Source organism: Salvelinus sp. IW2-2015, linkage group LG4q.2 (assembly GCF_002910315.2).
Source record: "Salvelinus sp. IW2-2015 linkage group LG4q.2, ASM291031v2, whole genome shotgun sequence".
Lineage (NCBI taxonomy): Eukaryota > Metazoa > Chordata > Actinopteri > Salmoniformes > Salmonidae > Salvelinus > Salvelinus sp. IW2-2015.
This window is the reverse complement of record NC_036843.1, coordinates 21,601,481-21,618,150: the sequence shown is the minus strand read 5'-3', so window position 1 is coordinate 21,618,150 and position 16,670 is coordinate 21,601,481. Positions and strand designations below refer to the sequence as shown.

General features: G+C 41.2%; 1 protein-coding gene across 4 annotated transcripts in view; it reads right to left on the bottom strand.

Moving 5' to 3' along the window:
• Positions 1–16,670, bottom strand: part of LOC111963468 (AT-rich interactive domain-containing protein 4A) — a 49,734-nt gene that overhangs the window by 16,457 nt on the left and 16,607 nt on the right. For 3 of the 4 annotated variants that reach the window (XM_023986926.2, XM_023986923.2, XM_023986927.2), the window contains exons 9-13: positions 10,493–10,572; positions 10,208–10,284; positions 9,907–10,058; positions 672–747; positions 223–317 (exon numbers count right to left, since the gene is read on the bottom strand). In XM_023986926.2, the coding sequence (XP_023842694.1) occupies positions 223–317; positions 672–747; positions 9,907–10,058; positions 10,208–10,284; positions 10,493–10,572 (480 nt within the window). The remainder of the gene's footprint in view (positions 1–222; positions 318–671; positions 748–9,906; positions 10,059–10,207; positions 10,285–10,492; positions 10,573–16,670) is intronic. The other variant, XM_023986924.2, reaches the window with a different exon arrangement.

The following is a 16,670-nucleotide window of genomic DNA, read 5'->3' as shown; positions in this document are numbered from 1 at the left end:
GAACACCAGCCAGACAGCCCCATCCATGACCTTGATAGTCCACTAAAAAGCTACATGCTGCAATTCTGCTTACAGAGGCAGAGGAGAGACAAAGCTTGAGAGAACGGGCTGTTCACATTAGATGACGAGACCAGACAGTCTGCCTGCCTGCCACTGCAGTGAGGAGGACTCGGATGAAAGAGGCAGGGGGGGGTGTTAGCTGTATAGATGAGATGCACTCACTTTGTCACAGCCCCCCTGCTGGTAGACTAGCCTGAAGAGCTTGAAGAGGTTCAGATCCTTGTAGCCGAGCACAGGAGGCTTGTTAATTGGCGTCCCTGAGGAGAAGATGTGGAGAAGAGCAGTGAGAGGAAAAGTAGCACATTCTAGGGCATTCCAAATCACAGGAGCATCGTTCTTATTTCATATGTTGTCGTTGAATGACTGATAAGGATGCATTGTGTGATAAAAAAACTGCAGTGAAATCAAATGAAGGATGGATGGGGCATTCAGAGCCAGAGCCGGCAAGGTAGTGTATGTGCGCTTGCAGTAAAGTGTTGTACGCTGGAAAAGTCATGAAAGATCACCAATGGGCCCTGGTCAAAAGTAGGGCACAATATAGGAAATAGGATGCTATTTGAGACAGACAGGGAAAACACAGGAAGATAAATGGGACAGGGCTGAAGGCTCACCTCGATCCTCCATGAACTTATACAGCTGCTGCAGGAAGTGATCCCTCTCCTCTGGGTCCGCCTCATCCTCAGGCTGCTGGGAAGGTAAACGCAACACACCTTGGTTAAAATAGGCAAATGAGGCATCAACCGACGATATCTTGTGTTAGTCATTACCTGTCAGCGACTGTGCTGTTATTCTGACAAGGTCTCGACAAACATATTTTAGTCCTAAATACAAATGCAACTAATTTGATAAAATAAATAGTTTTTAAAGAGACGGAAGACATAATGAAAAGCTGTGAGTAGACAAGGAGGCATGCAAGTAAAACCCATCAGTCCTGACATAGCTACATTCCTGTAGAGTTAGCAATGCTATTATTTACATAAGCATTCAAGACCCTTTGTATTGAGCTCAGGTGCACCCTGTTTCCATTGATCATCCTTGAGATGTTTCTACAACTTGATTGGAGTCCACCTGTGGTAAATTCAATTGATTGGACATGATTTGGAAAGGCACACACACACAGAGCAAAAACCAAGCCACGAGGTCGAAGGAATTGTCCGTAGTGCGCCGAGACAGGAATGTGTCGAGGTACAGATCCAGTGAAGGGTAGCAAAACATTTATGCAGGATTGAAGGTCCAAGAACACAGTGGCCTTCATCATTCTTAAATGGAAGAAGTTATGGACCCCCAAGAGTCTTCCTAGAGCTTGCCGCCCGGACAAACTGAGCAATCGAGGGAGAAGAGTCTTGGTCAGGGAGATGACCAAGAATCCGATGGTCACTGACAGAGCTCTAGAGTTCCTTTGTGGAGATCTAAAATCCTTCCAGAAGGACAACCATCTCCGCAGCACTCCACCAATCAGGCTTTTATGATAGAGTGGCCAGATGGAAGCCACGCCTCAGTAAAAAAGGCACATGACAGCTCGCTTGGAGTTTGCCAAAATGTACCTAACGGACTCGAACCATGAGAAACAAGAGTCTCTGGTCTGATGAAACAAAGATTGAAAAACTATTTACACTGAATACCAAGCGTCACGCCTGGAGAACACCGTAGGGATGGTGCCAGGTTAAGCATGGTGGAGGCAGCATCATGCTGTGGGGACATTTTTTTATCAGCAGGGACTGAAAGACTAGTGAGGATCGAGGCAAAGATGAACATAGCAAAGTACAAAGAGATCCTTGATGAAAACCTGCACCAGAGCGCACAGGACCTCAGACTGGGGCGAAGGCTAACCTTCCAACAGGACAATGACCCTAAGCAAAAAGCCAAGACTATGCAGGAGTGGCTTCGGGACAAGTCTCTGAATGTCCTTGAGTGGCCCAGCCAGAGGTCAGACTTGAACCCGAACTAACATCTCTGGAGAGACCTGAAAATAGCTGTGAAGCGACGCACCCCATCCAACCTGAAAAGACCTATAGAGGATCTGCAGAGACGAATGGGAGAAACTCACCAAATACAGGTGTGCCAAGCTTGTAGCATCATACCCAAGAAGACTAGAGGATGTAATTGCTGCCAAAAGGTGCTTTAAAGTACTGAGTAAAGGGTCTAAATACTTATGTAAAATGTGATTTCAGTTTTTAATTTTTAAAACATTTGCAAACATCTCTAAAAACATGTGTTTGGCTTTGTCATGATGCTGTAGTGTGTGTAGATAGATGAAGAAAAAACTATTCAATCAATTTTCGAATAAGGTTGTAATGTAACAAAATGTGGAAAGTCAAGGTGTCTGAATAATTTCCAAATGCACATCTACAGAAATAAAACAGATCCTGCTTCTGTTGCCTGAGTGTTTAATAGCTTACTGATTCCATGAGCACCAAGCCTCATGCAAACACGTCGGATAAACAAATCAAAGTCATCTGTTTTTAAATCTTTGCTATGCTGTATTAAAGGCTTAACACTTTTTCGTTAGAACAAAAAAAGGTACTTCATTTATTTAGTGTTTACACTAAGTTATCAGAATTGTTTTTATTTATAATAACCCTCCTTTTTCTTGATCTCCTTATTGCTATTATTAATATGATCACCATTATAATAATATGTCATTATCATTAGTAGGCTTAGTATAGCAGCAGTGTATAACCACCATTGAGCTGTAGGCCTAAGACTGCATCCTGTTTAGTATTAATACCGTAACTAACTTAGGCCTATATTTCAATAGCCTACAGTACTTATAGGCTACTGTATCAATTAGTCATTCTATCATTCATGTCATCACACAGTAAGAGTAATCCATGACTTGAAATGCAATCAAGCATTTTAGTTCTAAAATAAAACAAAGCAACCCATGAATAATTGGCCTAAACAATAGTTTACGTAAACTGTTCATTTCTGCAATTGCATTCACAAATACATATGACTGTTCTTAGTCCCTGCTATAATAAAGGCTTAGGGTTGCAAAGGGTTGGAAACTTTCCGGTAAATTTCCGTAATTTCCCCAAACATTTTCTATGGGAAGTTAAGCCCGGATATTTGGGGAATTTTGCTTAAATTCATAAACAATGTTAGCTTATAACAGTGAACCTTTTTTGTGTGATACACATAAGGCAATTCTAGGTCTTGTGGCATATTTTGGTTAAACTATCCCCAATTCAATGGAATTGCAACCCTCTGCATGAACAGTGCACTCTGCCGTCACATGTGCAGTGCACTCTGCCGTCACATGTGCAGTGCACTCTGCCGTCACATGTGCAGTGCACTCTGCCGTCACATGTGCAGTGCACTCTGCCGTCACATGTGCAGTGCACTCTGCCGTCACATGTGCAGTGCACTCTGCCGTCACATGTGCAGTGCACTCTGCCGTCACATGTGCAGTGCACTCTGCCGTCACATGTGCAGCTGATCATCAAGATATTGCACACTAATGAGACGCTATTGAGCCCACACTACTACACTGTCTGAGCTAAGGACTACATGCTTTCTGGTAAGTTTGGATTACAGTACTGGGTAAGGTGAATATATTTTATATGACATACATTATTTTTTGTTAACTAATAAATAGTAGCCTACAGCAAAGTGTGTGTAAATCATTTCAAACTTGTTAACAATTTCTGCTAGTTAGTTTTTGCTTCCGATGTGGGTTTAGCTTGCTAACAGAGGATTGTTAATTCACCTGTTTCCATACGTTTCAATTTAAAACATTTCTTACAAAGGAGTTGTTTAATATAATTACTTAACTATTTCTGTAKATGGAATTGTTTTTTGGTTTTTTTATTACTCATTTTATTCTAATCTTTACAGGAAAATGCCACAGGCACTATCTGATGTGTGGAGACATTTCACTGCAGCCAATGAAGAAGGAAAAGCTGTGTACATTTGCAAATACTGTGCAAAATCATGTGAAGTACGCAACAAAGATGCCAAATCGTTTGGCCAAGTGCATAAAGTTCCCTCAGCGCTCACAACAAGCAACCTCTGACAAAAGTCCCTCTACTTCTATTCGAGGTGAAAATGATGAATCTGACACCTTATCAATAGCAACAGCTCATGGTCCTCCTGGAATCAGAAGTTTTTTTGACTCAAATGGAGGAACGTATTCAGAGAAATGCTGATGAATGTCTTGCTCGAGCTGTGTATGCAACTAGTTCACCTCTGATGCTCACAGGCAATGTGTATTGGAAGAGATTTCAGAATGTTCTTTGCCCAGCATACACCCCTCCAACCAGGCATGTTTTATCTACTCATTTGCTGGACGCAGAGTTCAAGTGAAGGTCAAACAAATCATAGAGAAAGCAGACTGTATTGCAGTCATCTCTGAAGGGTGGTCGCATGTTCGTGGGCAAGGAATAATTATCTAAATCATCTCCACCCCTCAACCAGTATTCTACAAGAGCACAGACACAAGGGACAACAGACACACCCGTCTCTACATTGCAGATGAGTTGAAAGCAGTCATCAATGACCTTGGACCACAGAAGGTATTTGCACTGGTGACAGACAATGCTGCAAACATGAAGGCTGCTTGGTCTAAAGTGGAGTCCTACCCTCACATCACACCCATTGGCTGTGCTGCTCATGCATTGAATCTGCTCCTCAAGGACATCATGGATACACTCTACAAGAGAGCCAAGGAAATGGTTAGGTATGTGAAGGGTCATCAAGTTATAGCAGCAATCTACCTCACCAAGCATGAGAAGTGAGAAGAATAAGAGCATCACATTGAAGCTGCCCAGCAACACCCGTTGGGGTGGTGTTGTCATCATGTTTGACAGTCTCCTAGAGGGGAAGGAGTCTCTCCAAGAAATGGCCACATCAGTCTGCTGATATGGACAGCCCCATCAAGAGGATCCTCCTAGATTATGTATTTTGGGAGAGTCGTAAGCAGCCTGAAACCTATATCAGTAGCCATTGCACAGATTGAGGGAGACAATGCCATCCTGTCTGATGTTCAGACTCCGCTTGCAGACGTTAGAGAAGAAATCCGTACTGCCCTGCCCACTTCACTGTTGCTCCAAGCAGAGGAAACTGCAGTTCTGAAATACATCAAAAAGCGTGGACTTCTGCCTGAAGCCCATACGCCACAGCGTACATGTTGGACCCCAAGTATGCTGGCAAGAGCATCCTGTCTGGTGCAGGGATCAACAAGGCCTATGGTGTCATCACTACCGTGTCTCGCCACCTTGGCCTGGATGAGGGCAAGGTTCTTGGCAGTCTGGCGAAGTACACTTCCAAGCAAGGGCTTGGGGATGGAGATGCAATATGGCAGTCGTGCCAACATATCTCATCAGCCACCTGGTGGAAGGGACTGAGCCATCCTCAACACGGTTGGAAAGTGACAGTGAAGTTGAGGCCTCAGAGTCTGATGTTCAAGAGGTGGACATTGAGGAGGTCCAGGGAGAAGACATGGAAGCCTGAGGGGAAGACAACCAAAGCTTTCATTTCTAGACTATCATTTTACAGATGTATGTTGAAAACACTTGAGAGATGCGATGGATTATTGGGGATCATTCAATATTCTCTTGTGTAGGTCAGGGAAATCATCCCATGTGAAGTCAACTCATTTAATTCAAGTTCAATTCGTAACAAATTATTTTATTTTTTTCTATTGGAAGGATTGTCATTTGCAATTATGTCTACTTATGATAAGGTAAAAGGTTTATGTTTGTCTCCATATGATATGGTAAATATATCCAATGCAAAAAACATCTACATTGAAATGGTATTAATATTAATTTGCATATACAGTTGAAGTCGGAAGTTTACATAAACTTGTTTTAATGACTCCAACCTAAGTGTTTCAACAACTCCACAAATGTCTTGTTAACAAACTATAGTTTTGTCAAGTCGGTTAAGACATCTACTTTGTGCCTGACAAGTAATTTTTACAACAATTGTTTACAGACAGATGATTTCACTGTATCACAAATCCAGTGGGTCAGAAGTTTACATACACTAAGTTGACTGTGCATTTAAACAGCTTGGAAAATTCCAGAAAATGATGGTCATGACTTTAGAAGCTTTTGATAGGCTAATTGACATTTGAGTCAATTGGAGGTGTACCTGTGGATGTATTTCAAAACCTACCTTGAAATATATCCACAGGTACACCTCCAATTGAGCCACTGCTCCAAAACCAGTGGCTCACTGCTCCAAAACCGCCATAAAAAAGCCATACTACGGTTTGCAACTGCACATGGGGACAAAGGTCGTACTTTTTGGAGAAATGTCCTCTGGTCTGATAAAAAATAAATACAACTGTTTGGCCATAATGACCATCGTTATGTTTGGAGGAAAAAGGGGGAGGCTTGCAAGCCGAAGAACACCACCGCAACCGTGAAGGACGGGGGTGGCAGCATCATGTTGGCGGGGTGCTTTGCTGTAGGAGGGACTGGTCCACTTCACAACAAAGATGGCAACATGAGGGAGGAAAATGATGTGGATATATTGAAGCAACATCTCAAGACATCAGTCAGGAAGTTAAAGCTTGGTCGCAAATGGACAATGACCCCAAGCATACTTCCAAAGTTGTGGCAAAATGGCTTAAGGGCAACAAAGTCAAGGTATTGGAGTGGCCATCACAAAGCCCTGACCTCAATCCTATAGAAAATGTGTGGGCAGAACTGAAAAAGCGTGTGCAAACAAGGAGGCCTACAAACCTGACTCAGTTACACCAGCTCTGTCAGGAGGAATGGGCCAAAATTCACCCAACTTATTGTGGGAAGCTTGTGGAAGGCTACCCGAAACGTTTGACCCAAGTGAAACAATTTAAAAGGCAATGCTACCAAATACTAATTGAGTGTATGAAAACTTCTGACCGACTGGGAATGTGAAAGAAATAAAAGCTGAAATAAATCATTCTCTCTACTATTATTCTGACATTTCACATTCTTAAAACAAAGTGGTGATCCAAACTGACCTAAGACAATTTTTACTAGGGTTAAATGTCAGGAATTGTGTAAAACTGAGTTAAAATGTATTTAGCTAAGGTGTATGTAAACTTCTGACTTCAACTGTATTTCCGTTAATTCCCATATATTCCCGTTAATTTCCACGGAACGTTTCCACCTCTGAATATTACCCAAAATGTGCAACCCTGTAAAGGCTTATAATTTAGTGGTGTTTACACAGTTCCAAATGGTCAGAAAATGACATGCTAATCTAACGGCCCTTCTTTGGACACTGTGCTAACAAACCTCCAAACGAGCTTCAATGCCATAGAACACTCATTCCGAGTTCTCCAACTGCTTTTAAATGCAAGTAAAACTTAGTGCATGCTCTTCAACCGATTGCTGCCCACACCCTCCCGCCCGACTAGCATCACTACTCTGGACGGTTCTGACCTAGAATATGTGGACAACTACAAATACCTAGGTGTCTGGTTAGACTGTAAACTCTCCTTCGACTCACATTAAGCATCTCCAATCCAAAATTAGATCTAGAATCGGCTTCCTATTTCGCATCAAAGCATCCTTCACTCATGCTGCCAAACATACCCTCGTAAAACTGACTATCCTACCGATCCTTGACTTCGGCGATGTCATTTAAAAAATAGCCTCCAACACTCTACTCAGCAAATTGGATGCAGCCTATCAGTGCCATCCGTTTTGTCACCAAAGCCCCATATACTACCCACCACTGCGACCTTGTATGCTCTCGTTGGCTGGCCCTCACTACATATTCATTGCCAAACCCACTGGCTCCAGGTCATCTATAAGTCTATGCTAGGTAAAGCGCCGCCTTATCTCAGCTCATTGGTCACCATAGCAACATCCACCCATAGCACGCACTCCAGCAGGTATATTGCACTGGTCATCCCCAAAGCCAACACTTCCTATGGCCGCCTTTCCTTCCAGTTCTCTGCTACCAATGACTGGAACGAATTGCAAAAGTCACTGAAGCTGGAGACTTATATCTCCCTCTCTAACTTTAAGCATTAGCTATCAGAGCAGCTTACCAATCACTGTACCAGTACCCAGCCAATCTGTAAATAGCACATCCGACTACCTCATCCCGATATTGTTACTTATCCTCTTGCTCTTTTGCACACCAGTATCTCTATTCTCTACTTGCACATCATCAACTGCACATCTATCCCTCCAGTGTTAATGCTAAAATTGTAATTATTTCACCTCCATGGCCTATTTATTGCCTTACCTCCCTACTCTTCTACATTTTCACACACACTGTACATAGATTTTTCTATTGTGTTATTGACTATGTTTGTTTATGTGTAACTCTGTTGTTTTGTCGCACTGCTTTGCTTTATCTTGGCCAGGTCGCAGTTTTAAATTAAAAACTTGTTCTCAACTGGTCTACCTGGTTAAATAAAGGTAATATTAATATATATATATAAATAAATAACTGTTTGGCATACATAATACTCCTTACCTTTTTCTTGATATCCAGTATTTTTCACAACTAAGTCAAATTTATTGCACACATCCCACTTACCCTTTACCTCCTGAGCAATCAGTAAACGTTCACACAGACAATTGCCATTATTTATTTTTTAAAACAGCACGGCAAGTCTTAGCTTGGCCCGACACAATCAAATCAATTGCAGTCGGACTCTAGAATTTGTGTGTCTTAATTATTTCATCAAACAGCACGCTTAAAGCATCAGACTAAATTTGATTTGATTAAAACACGTAGGATGTGTTTATATATGGAAAAATACACGTTTTACATTTTCTACCAATTGATTAGTCTAAAGACAACTCTTAGTTGATCAAGATGTTTATTTAATATTTTTTTAGTTGGGGACAGCCCTAGTGTTGGTGTGTAACCTATTCACAGTAACCGGGGCCATAGATATGGCTCCCTATGTACATTATTACTAGCGAACAGACACTGTCACAGTACACTGAAGTCAAATGGACGAACTAGAAAGAAAAATCAACTATGTCCATGCCATTGTAGTCAATGTAGCTTGTACTGTGTAATCTATACCATGATCGACAAACTGCCCCAGACAAGTAAATACACAGTGACGTGAACCTATTTCACTCATGAGAAGCAAAGCATTTGTCAAAACCAGCCGAGGTAGAAAGAAACCTTGAGGATTAAAAGGGCCTTCCCACGAATAAGACAGCCTGGCTGGCACGCCTCCACTGGACCTCAGCCAATTCCCACAGGCCCTCTCTAAACGATAGGAAGTKGCTGCTGGTTGCTATGGGAACAGTGTAGGAAACCATACAAATGGTCATTTGTCCAGAACTCTGGGAGCAGGAAGAATGAACCATTGTTGTTCCTGAGGCAGGGGCTATCCCACACACTAGGAGTGTATCCCAGATGGGACCCTATTCACTATGGGCCCTGGTCAAAATTAGTTACACTAAAAGGGAATATGGTGKAATTTGGGATGTATCCAGGGTCTATCGGGAGTCTGGCTCAATCAAGGTGATTCAGTAGCCACAAGATGTCATGGTGGGAATGCAATGAAGGCATGGTGCAAGCCAACTTCATTGACAGACCAGGTAGGTGAGGTCACTACAGTGTGCAATACAACAGCTGGGTTTACACTACTCAATGAGATGGATCTCGTTTTGAACCTTATCCCCGCAAAATAAGATAAGAACTTCCTTTTTTTTCTCTCCATGAAGTAGTACCTATTATAATCTCCAAGCCCAAACGTCACAAGCAGGTTATGATGGCCAATGTTAGAACATTACACTTCAGTATACAGTCAAACAGTTGAACTAAAGCTTTGTCAAAACCGATAGAAAATTCTAATTTCTGAATGTGGCAAGGTACTGGTCAGCACCTCAAAGGAAAATGGTTTACTTGTAGAAAACAGAACCGTGTTCTTACCTCGTCATCCTCCTTCTCCTCCTCCTCCTCACTATCTTTTCCTTCCTTGTCCTCCTCGTCACTGCTGGAGGATTCTAAGATCTCGCTCATGTCCATCTTCCAACTGTCAGGGACCACCTTGGTTTTGAGGAAATGCACTGCCTCGTCCAACCCTGGGAATAGCCAGAGGAAGTCAAGAGTTACAGGTCAATTTTATGTCAATTCAGTTGACTTGGACAAGACATTTCTCCATAGGAATGCCCATTCAGTTCTTGAACTAACTGGAATTGAGTGTTGAGCTCCCTAGATGAGCCATCCTTACCGTTCCTCGACGAGAACTCAGCTTTAGAGATGCTGTCCATGTTCATTTCATGGATCTCCTTTCTTGCCACAGTTCGACTAAAAAAACAACAACATCTAAATGCACGTGCATTCAGCTACAATGTTACCAATTCTGAGAATACTACAATAGCAAAAAGACATGCATATTTACATTGCCCTTGGCTAGAAAATGTATGACGGGGCAAATATCAAACAAGACGATGTCTGTAAACTAACCAGAATGTCCTTAACTCTATGACACAAGAGTAGGATGAACAATGCTTACAATTTGGAGTCTGCAAATGATCTCACTAAACATTGGTCTTTCTTGACTGTCAGGTCATCATTGCAGCTGGGCGATATCACCTAAACAGAACCAACAGAGAAAGGGAAATTTAGGCGCAATTGCAAATAGTGCTGGGCAATATATTGTGAATACCGGTATGTATCCACGTACCATCTATGAAGGTATTTTTATACAGTGCTCAATAAATCAAAAGTTCAACAAGTTGGACAACGTCACTGTCAGTTTCTACGTAGTTTGGATGAGAACAAAACCATCCGAATAGAGAACCATATTAAAATCACTTAGAATTCATGTTGCCACCATTCTAGGGTCATGCACTACTCATCAGTCGTATGTATAACAGAAAACAAAGTCAAATATGAGAAAAATATGATATTTTGTCTTTATCACCCAGTCCTAATATCAAAGAGGAATTCTGCTAGAAGAACAAAAGGCCAAGGAGGGTTATTATCCATTTGCTTTCAGTTTCACAATGGGTTCCATTTTTCAAGTGGTTGTATAAACCAGTAGTTTCCAACCTTTTTTGAACCGTGGCACACCTTAATGGGATCAAAAAAATATATTTTTTAAAGATTAAAATGGGATTTATCGGCACTTCATGATAGTTAATTTGTGTGTACATCTTTAAGAGTGTCCTGCGAATCTGTGCTGGAAATGTAAAAAAGTTTGCGCCGGTAAAATAAGTCTTTAGTTTTGAATAGTTTGGAGATGAGCGGTTTTCTGCTTTGTAAATTTATTTTGTGGAACAGCATAGCCTAGTCAGACATGCCTGTGGTAATGGTTGTCACAGGCAAAGTAATATTATACAAATTACTCATGACTTGCTCCCCTCAAATGATACAAATGTAACAACAGCCTGAGCACACCTGACTTGAAACAATGATACAGATGTAACCATGTGCTATTCAATGTATTATCTAAGCACTGGTGCTCCCAAGTAAAAATGCCATAGTTCACCTTATTTTTATATATATATATATATATATATATATATATATATATATATATATATATACACAGACTTCAAAGAAATTGGAAATCAGACCGTGTCATCCTACAAGAAACAAGGTATAAAGGAGATGGACCCACTGGTTTCCCTCTAGGTTACATAGAGCTTGTAGTCCCATCCACCAAACTACCAATCAATCAATCAATCAATCAATTTTATTTTATATAGCCCTTCGTACATCAGCTAATATCTCGAAGTGCTGTACAGACACCCAGCCTAAAACCCCAAACAGCTAGTAATACCAGGTGTGAAACAGGGAAGAAACTCAGGGGGTATGCTAATTTGGTATAGAGCAGACTTAACCCACTATTAAATTAGTCAAAACCGTAACATTTTACATCTGGCTAGAAATTAATAATGAAATTATCTCCGGAAAATTACCTATATCCCCCCAATAGAATCCCCATACTTTAACAATGACAGCTTCTCCATCCTAGAGGGGGAGATCAACAATTTCCAGGCCCAAGGACATGTACTAGTCTGTGCCAGCCTAAATGCCAGAACTGGACAAGAACCTGACACCCTCAGCACACAGGGGGACAAACACCTACCTGGAGTTGACAGCATTCCCTCCCCCATATGCTCCCCTAGACACAACTATAGCAAAACAAACAACAAAAATGGGTCACAACTCCTGTTGCTCTGTCGGATGATGAGCATGTACATAGTCAATGGTAGGCATCGAGAGGACTCCTATGGTAGGTACACCTATAGCTCATCTCTTGGCAGTAGTACTGTAGACTACTTTATCACTGATCTCAAAAGGTCCGTAATAATATTAATAAATGTTACTAGATGGAAGGAAAGTAGTGTGGAAATGTACCAAAAAACAATTAGGCAACAAACGCAATCCCTTCTAGACAACTTCCTGGACAAAATGTTTCACTGTGAAACTTGGCAGTAGAAAACCTAAACAGTATATTTGACCACTCAGCTTGCCTGTCAAATCTAAAAATCTCAAGCAGACAACCTAAATGAACAACAATGGCAAATGGTTTGATGAAGACTTCAAAAACCTAGGAACAAAACTGAGAAACCTATCCAACCAAAAACAGAGACCCTGAGCCTACGCCTTCACTATAGTGAATCACTAAAACAATACAGACACACTACGGAAAAAGGAACAGCACATCAGAAGCGTAATTGAAGAATCCATAGAATCAAACCACTAATAGGAAAACAGGAAAACTTGAAACACACAACACGAAGAGTTATCTATCCAAAACAGAGAAGGATAAACCACCTCCGATATTTTTGGCTCTATAAAAATAGCAAAAACATATGATCAAATACAAATCTTAGTGTTGGGGGAAAAACACACACATTCCTTCCCACAGGGCCAGGGGGTGAGACAGGGATGCAGCTTAATCCCCACCCTCTTCAACATATACATGAATCGATTGGCGAGGACAAGAGAACAGCCTGCAGCACCCGGCCTCACCGTACTAGAATCTGAAGTCAAATGTCTACTGATGATCTGGTGCTTCTGTCACCAACCAAGGAGGGCCTACAGCAGCACCTAGATATTCTGCACAGATTCTGTCAGACCTGGGCCCCGACAGTAAATCTCAGTAAGACAAAAAATAATGGTGTTCCAAAAAACGTCCAGTTGCCAGGACCACGAATACAAATTCCACCTGACACCCTTGTCCTAGAGCACACAAAAAACGATACATACCTCAGCCTAAACATCAGTGCCACAGGTAACTTCCAAAAACCTGTGAACGATCTGAGAGACAAGGCAAGAAGGGCCTTCTATGCCATCAAAAGGAAATTAAAATTTGACATACCAATAAGGATCTGGCTAAAAATACTTGAATCAGTTATAGAATCCATTGCTCCTTATGGTTGTGAGGTCGGGGGTCCCCTCACCAACCAAGATTTCACAAAATGGGACAAACACCAAATTGAGACTCTACATGGAGAAACCAAATCATGAGGAAAACCTTGGGAAAATATATATTTTTTTTAATGTGCCAAGTAATTAACAAAAAAACTGCGCAAACTAGAATGCTATTTGGCCCTAAACAAAGTACACAGTGACAGAACACCTGACCACTGTGACTGACTCAAAATTAAGGAAATATTTGACAATGTACAGACTCAGTGAGCATAGCCTTGCTATTGAGAAATGCCGCCGAAGGCAGACCTGGCTCTCAAGAAGACTGGCTATGTGCACACTGCCCACAAAATGTGGTGGAAACTGAGCTGCACTTCCTAACCTCCGGCCAAATGTATTTTTTATTTAACTAGGCAAGTCAGTTAACTTCACTAGGGTAGGGAGCAGCATTCTGAATTTTGGATGAAAAGCGTGCCCTAATTAAACTGTCTGCTACTCAGTCCCAGATGATAGGATATGCATATAATTAGTGGATTTGGATAGAAAACACTCTAAAGTTTCCAAAACTGTTAAAATAATGTCTGAGTAAAGCAGAACCGATATGACAGGCGAAAACCCGAGGAAAATCCAACCAGGAAGTACTATTACTTTGAAAGGCTGTTACCATTGAAGGCCTATCCACCATACAAAGATTTAGGACCCAGTTCACGAGCTCTGTGCCTTCCTCTACATGTGACCAGTCTTTAGGCATTGTTTCAGGCTTTAACTCTGAAAAATGAGGGCGATACACCACTTTCAATCAGTGACCAGTGGAAATTTCCATTCATCAGCCATGTGCCCTGATCGTGAACGCGCCTTTCTTGTTTCTCCTTTCCTATTGACGAAGCTTTTGTCCGATTGAAATATTATTTATGACAAAAACAACCGGAGGATTGATTTTAAACATCGTTTGGCATGTTTCTACTAACTTTTATTGTACTTTTTTTAGACACTTCGTCCTGGAATTAGTGCACGCGCCTTCTGCATTCGGATTACTGGACAAAACGCACAAACAACAAGGAGGTTTTTGGACATAAATGATGGACATTATCGAACAAAACAAACATTTATTGTAGAACTGGATTCCTGGGAGTGCATTCTGATGAAGATCATCAAAGGTAAGTGAATATTTATAATGCTATTTCTGACTTCTGTTGACTCCAACATGGCGGATATCTGTTTGGCTTGATTTTGTCGTTTGAGCGCCATACTCAGATTATTGCATGGTGTGCTTTTTCCACAAAGTTTWAAAAAAAATCTGACAACGGTTGCATTAAGGAGAAGTGGATCTAAAATTCCATGCATAAGTTGCATCTTTTATCAATGTTTATTATGAGTATTTCTGTAAATTGATGTGGCTCTCTGCAAAATCACTGCATGTTTTGGAACTACTGAACGTAACGCGCCAATGTAAACTCAGATTTTTGGATATAAATATGAACTTTACCGAACAAAACATACATGTATTGTGTAACATGAAGTCCTATGAGTGTCATCTGATGAAGATCAAAGGTTTGTGATTAATTTGATCTATATTTCTGCTTTTTGTGACTCCTTTCTGTGGCTGGAAAAATGGCTGTGTTTTTCTGTGACTTGGCTCTGACATAATCGTTTGGTTTGCTTTCGTCGTAAAGCCTTTTTGAAATTGGACACTGTGGCTGGATTTACAACAAGTGTATCTTTAAAATGGTGTAAAATACTTGTATGTTTGAGGAATTTTAATTATGGGATTTCTGTTGTTTTGAATTTGGCGCCCTGCACTTTCACTGGATGTTGACGAGGTGGGACGCTACCGTCCCACATAACCTCACTAGGGTAAGAACAAATTCTTATTTTCAATGACGGCCTAGGAACAGTGGGTTAACTGCCTTGTTCAGGTGCATAACGACAGATTTTGACCTTGTCAGCTCGGGGATTCGATCCAGCAACCCTCCGGTTACTGGCTCAATGCTGAGTGGACACACTGTGTTATACACAGAGAAGCACTGGCATCAAGGCACCGTTCCTCTGAATTAAGTGAGGTTATGACTGACATTGTAGGTGTAGTCAATTTTATAAAGACCAGACCACTAAAAACAAGAGTCTTCTCTGCTATCTGTGAGGAGATGGGAGCTGAACATCAAGCTGTGCTGTTCCACAGTGAAGCAAGGTGGCTGTCACGAGGAAAAGTCTTGTCCCGAGTTTGAGCTCAGAGAGCAGATAAGAATGTTTTCGGAGCAGGAGCACAAGTATGACCTCGCAGAAAAATTTAGTGATGAGAACTTCCTGGCAAAACTGGCCTACCTGAGTGACATATTTGGAAAGCTAAATTAACTAAATCTACAGCTTCAAGGGAAAGATAAACACCTCCCTCAGGTCACAGACAAGATCAGCTCTTTCACTCGAAAGCTTGCAATGTGGGGCAGGCGACTTGAAGGAAATACTGATTCATTCGAGAACCTGCATGGATTTGTTGAAACTACTGACTATGATGCCACCTCAGTGATTCCATATAATAAGGAGCATATTTCATCACTGATGGGATTCTTTAAAAAGTACTTCCTTGAAAACAGTTCCCAATATGACTGGTTTCAGCTCTACAGAGGAGGACCAGTTCATTGATATGACGTCTGACTCCACATTGAGACTGAGGTTCACATCACAGACACTGAGTGAATTCTGGCTGAGTGTAGAGAGGCAGTATCCACTCTTAGGGCAGAGGGCCATGGGCATTCTTCTTTCTTTTGCAACATCTTATCTTTGTGAGACTGGCTTCTCTGCTGTTGCTGCACTGAAGACCAAGTACAGGTCCCAGCTAAACATTGAGCAGGAGCTGAGAGTTGCAGTATCATGCTTCAAACCCCGCTTCGAAAAGCTGTGCTCTGCAAAACGTGCTCATTGTAGCCATTAATCCTGACTTCCTCATTTTGATAAAAAAAAAAAAAAATCAGCACAAATTGTTTTATTCATTTTTGTTTTATAGGTCAAAGTGTTTCATATATTGTGCTCCTGAGTTAATGATGCTGATGCAATTAGGAATTTATTATATATTCAATTTTATTAAATTTTTTTTTTACAGTTTAAATAAGGATCGTTTTTTGGGGGGGGGGGGGGGGCAAATTGATGCACTTTAAGTCAGACTAAAAAACAATGTTAATAAATGTATTCTTTGTTGTAAGTTTATCTATATTGCTTTCTTTTTTTTATGTAATAAGGATACAATGTTATGCAGAGGTGTACTTATAACAATTTTATAGACAAATTATACTATTTTACAGTCGCGGCGGAGA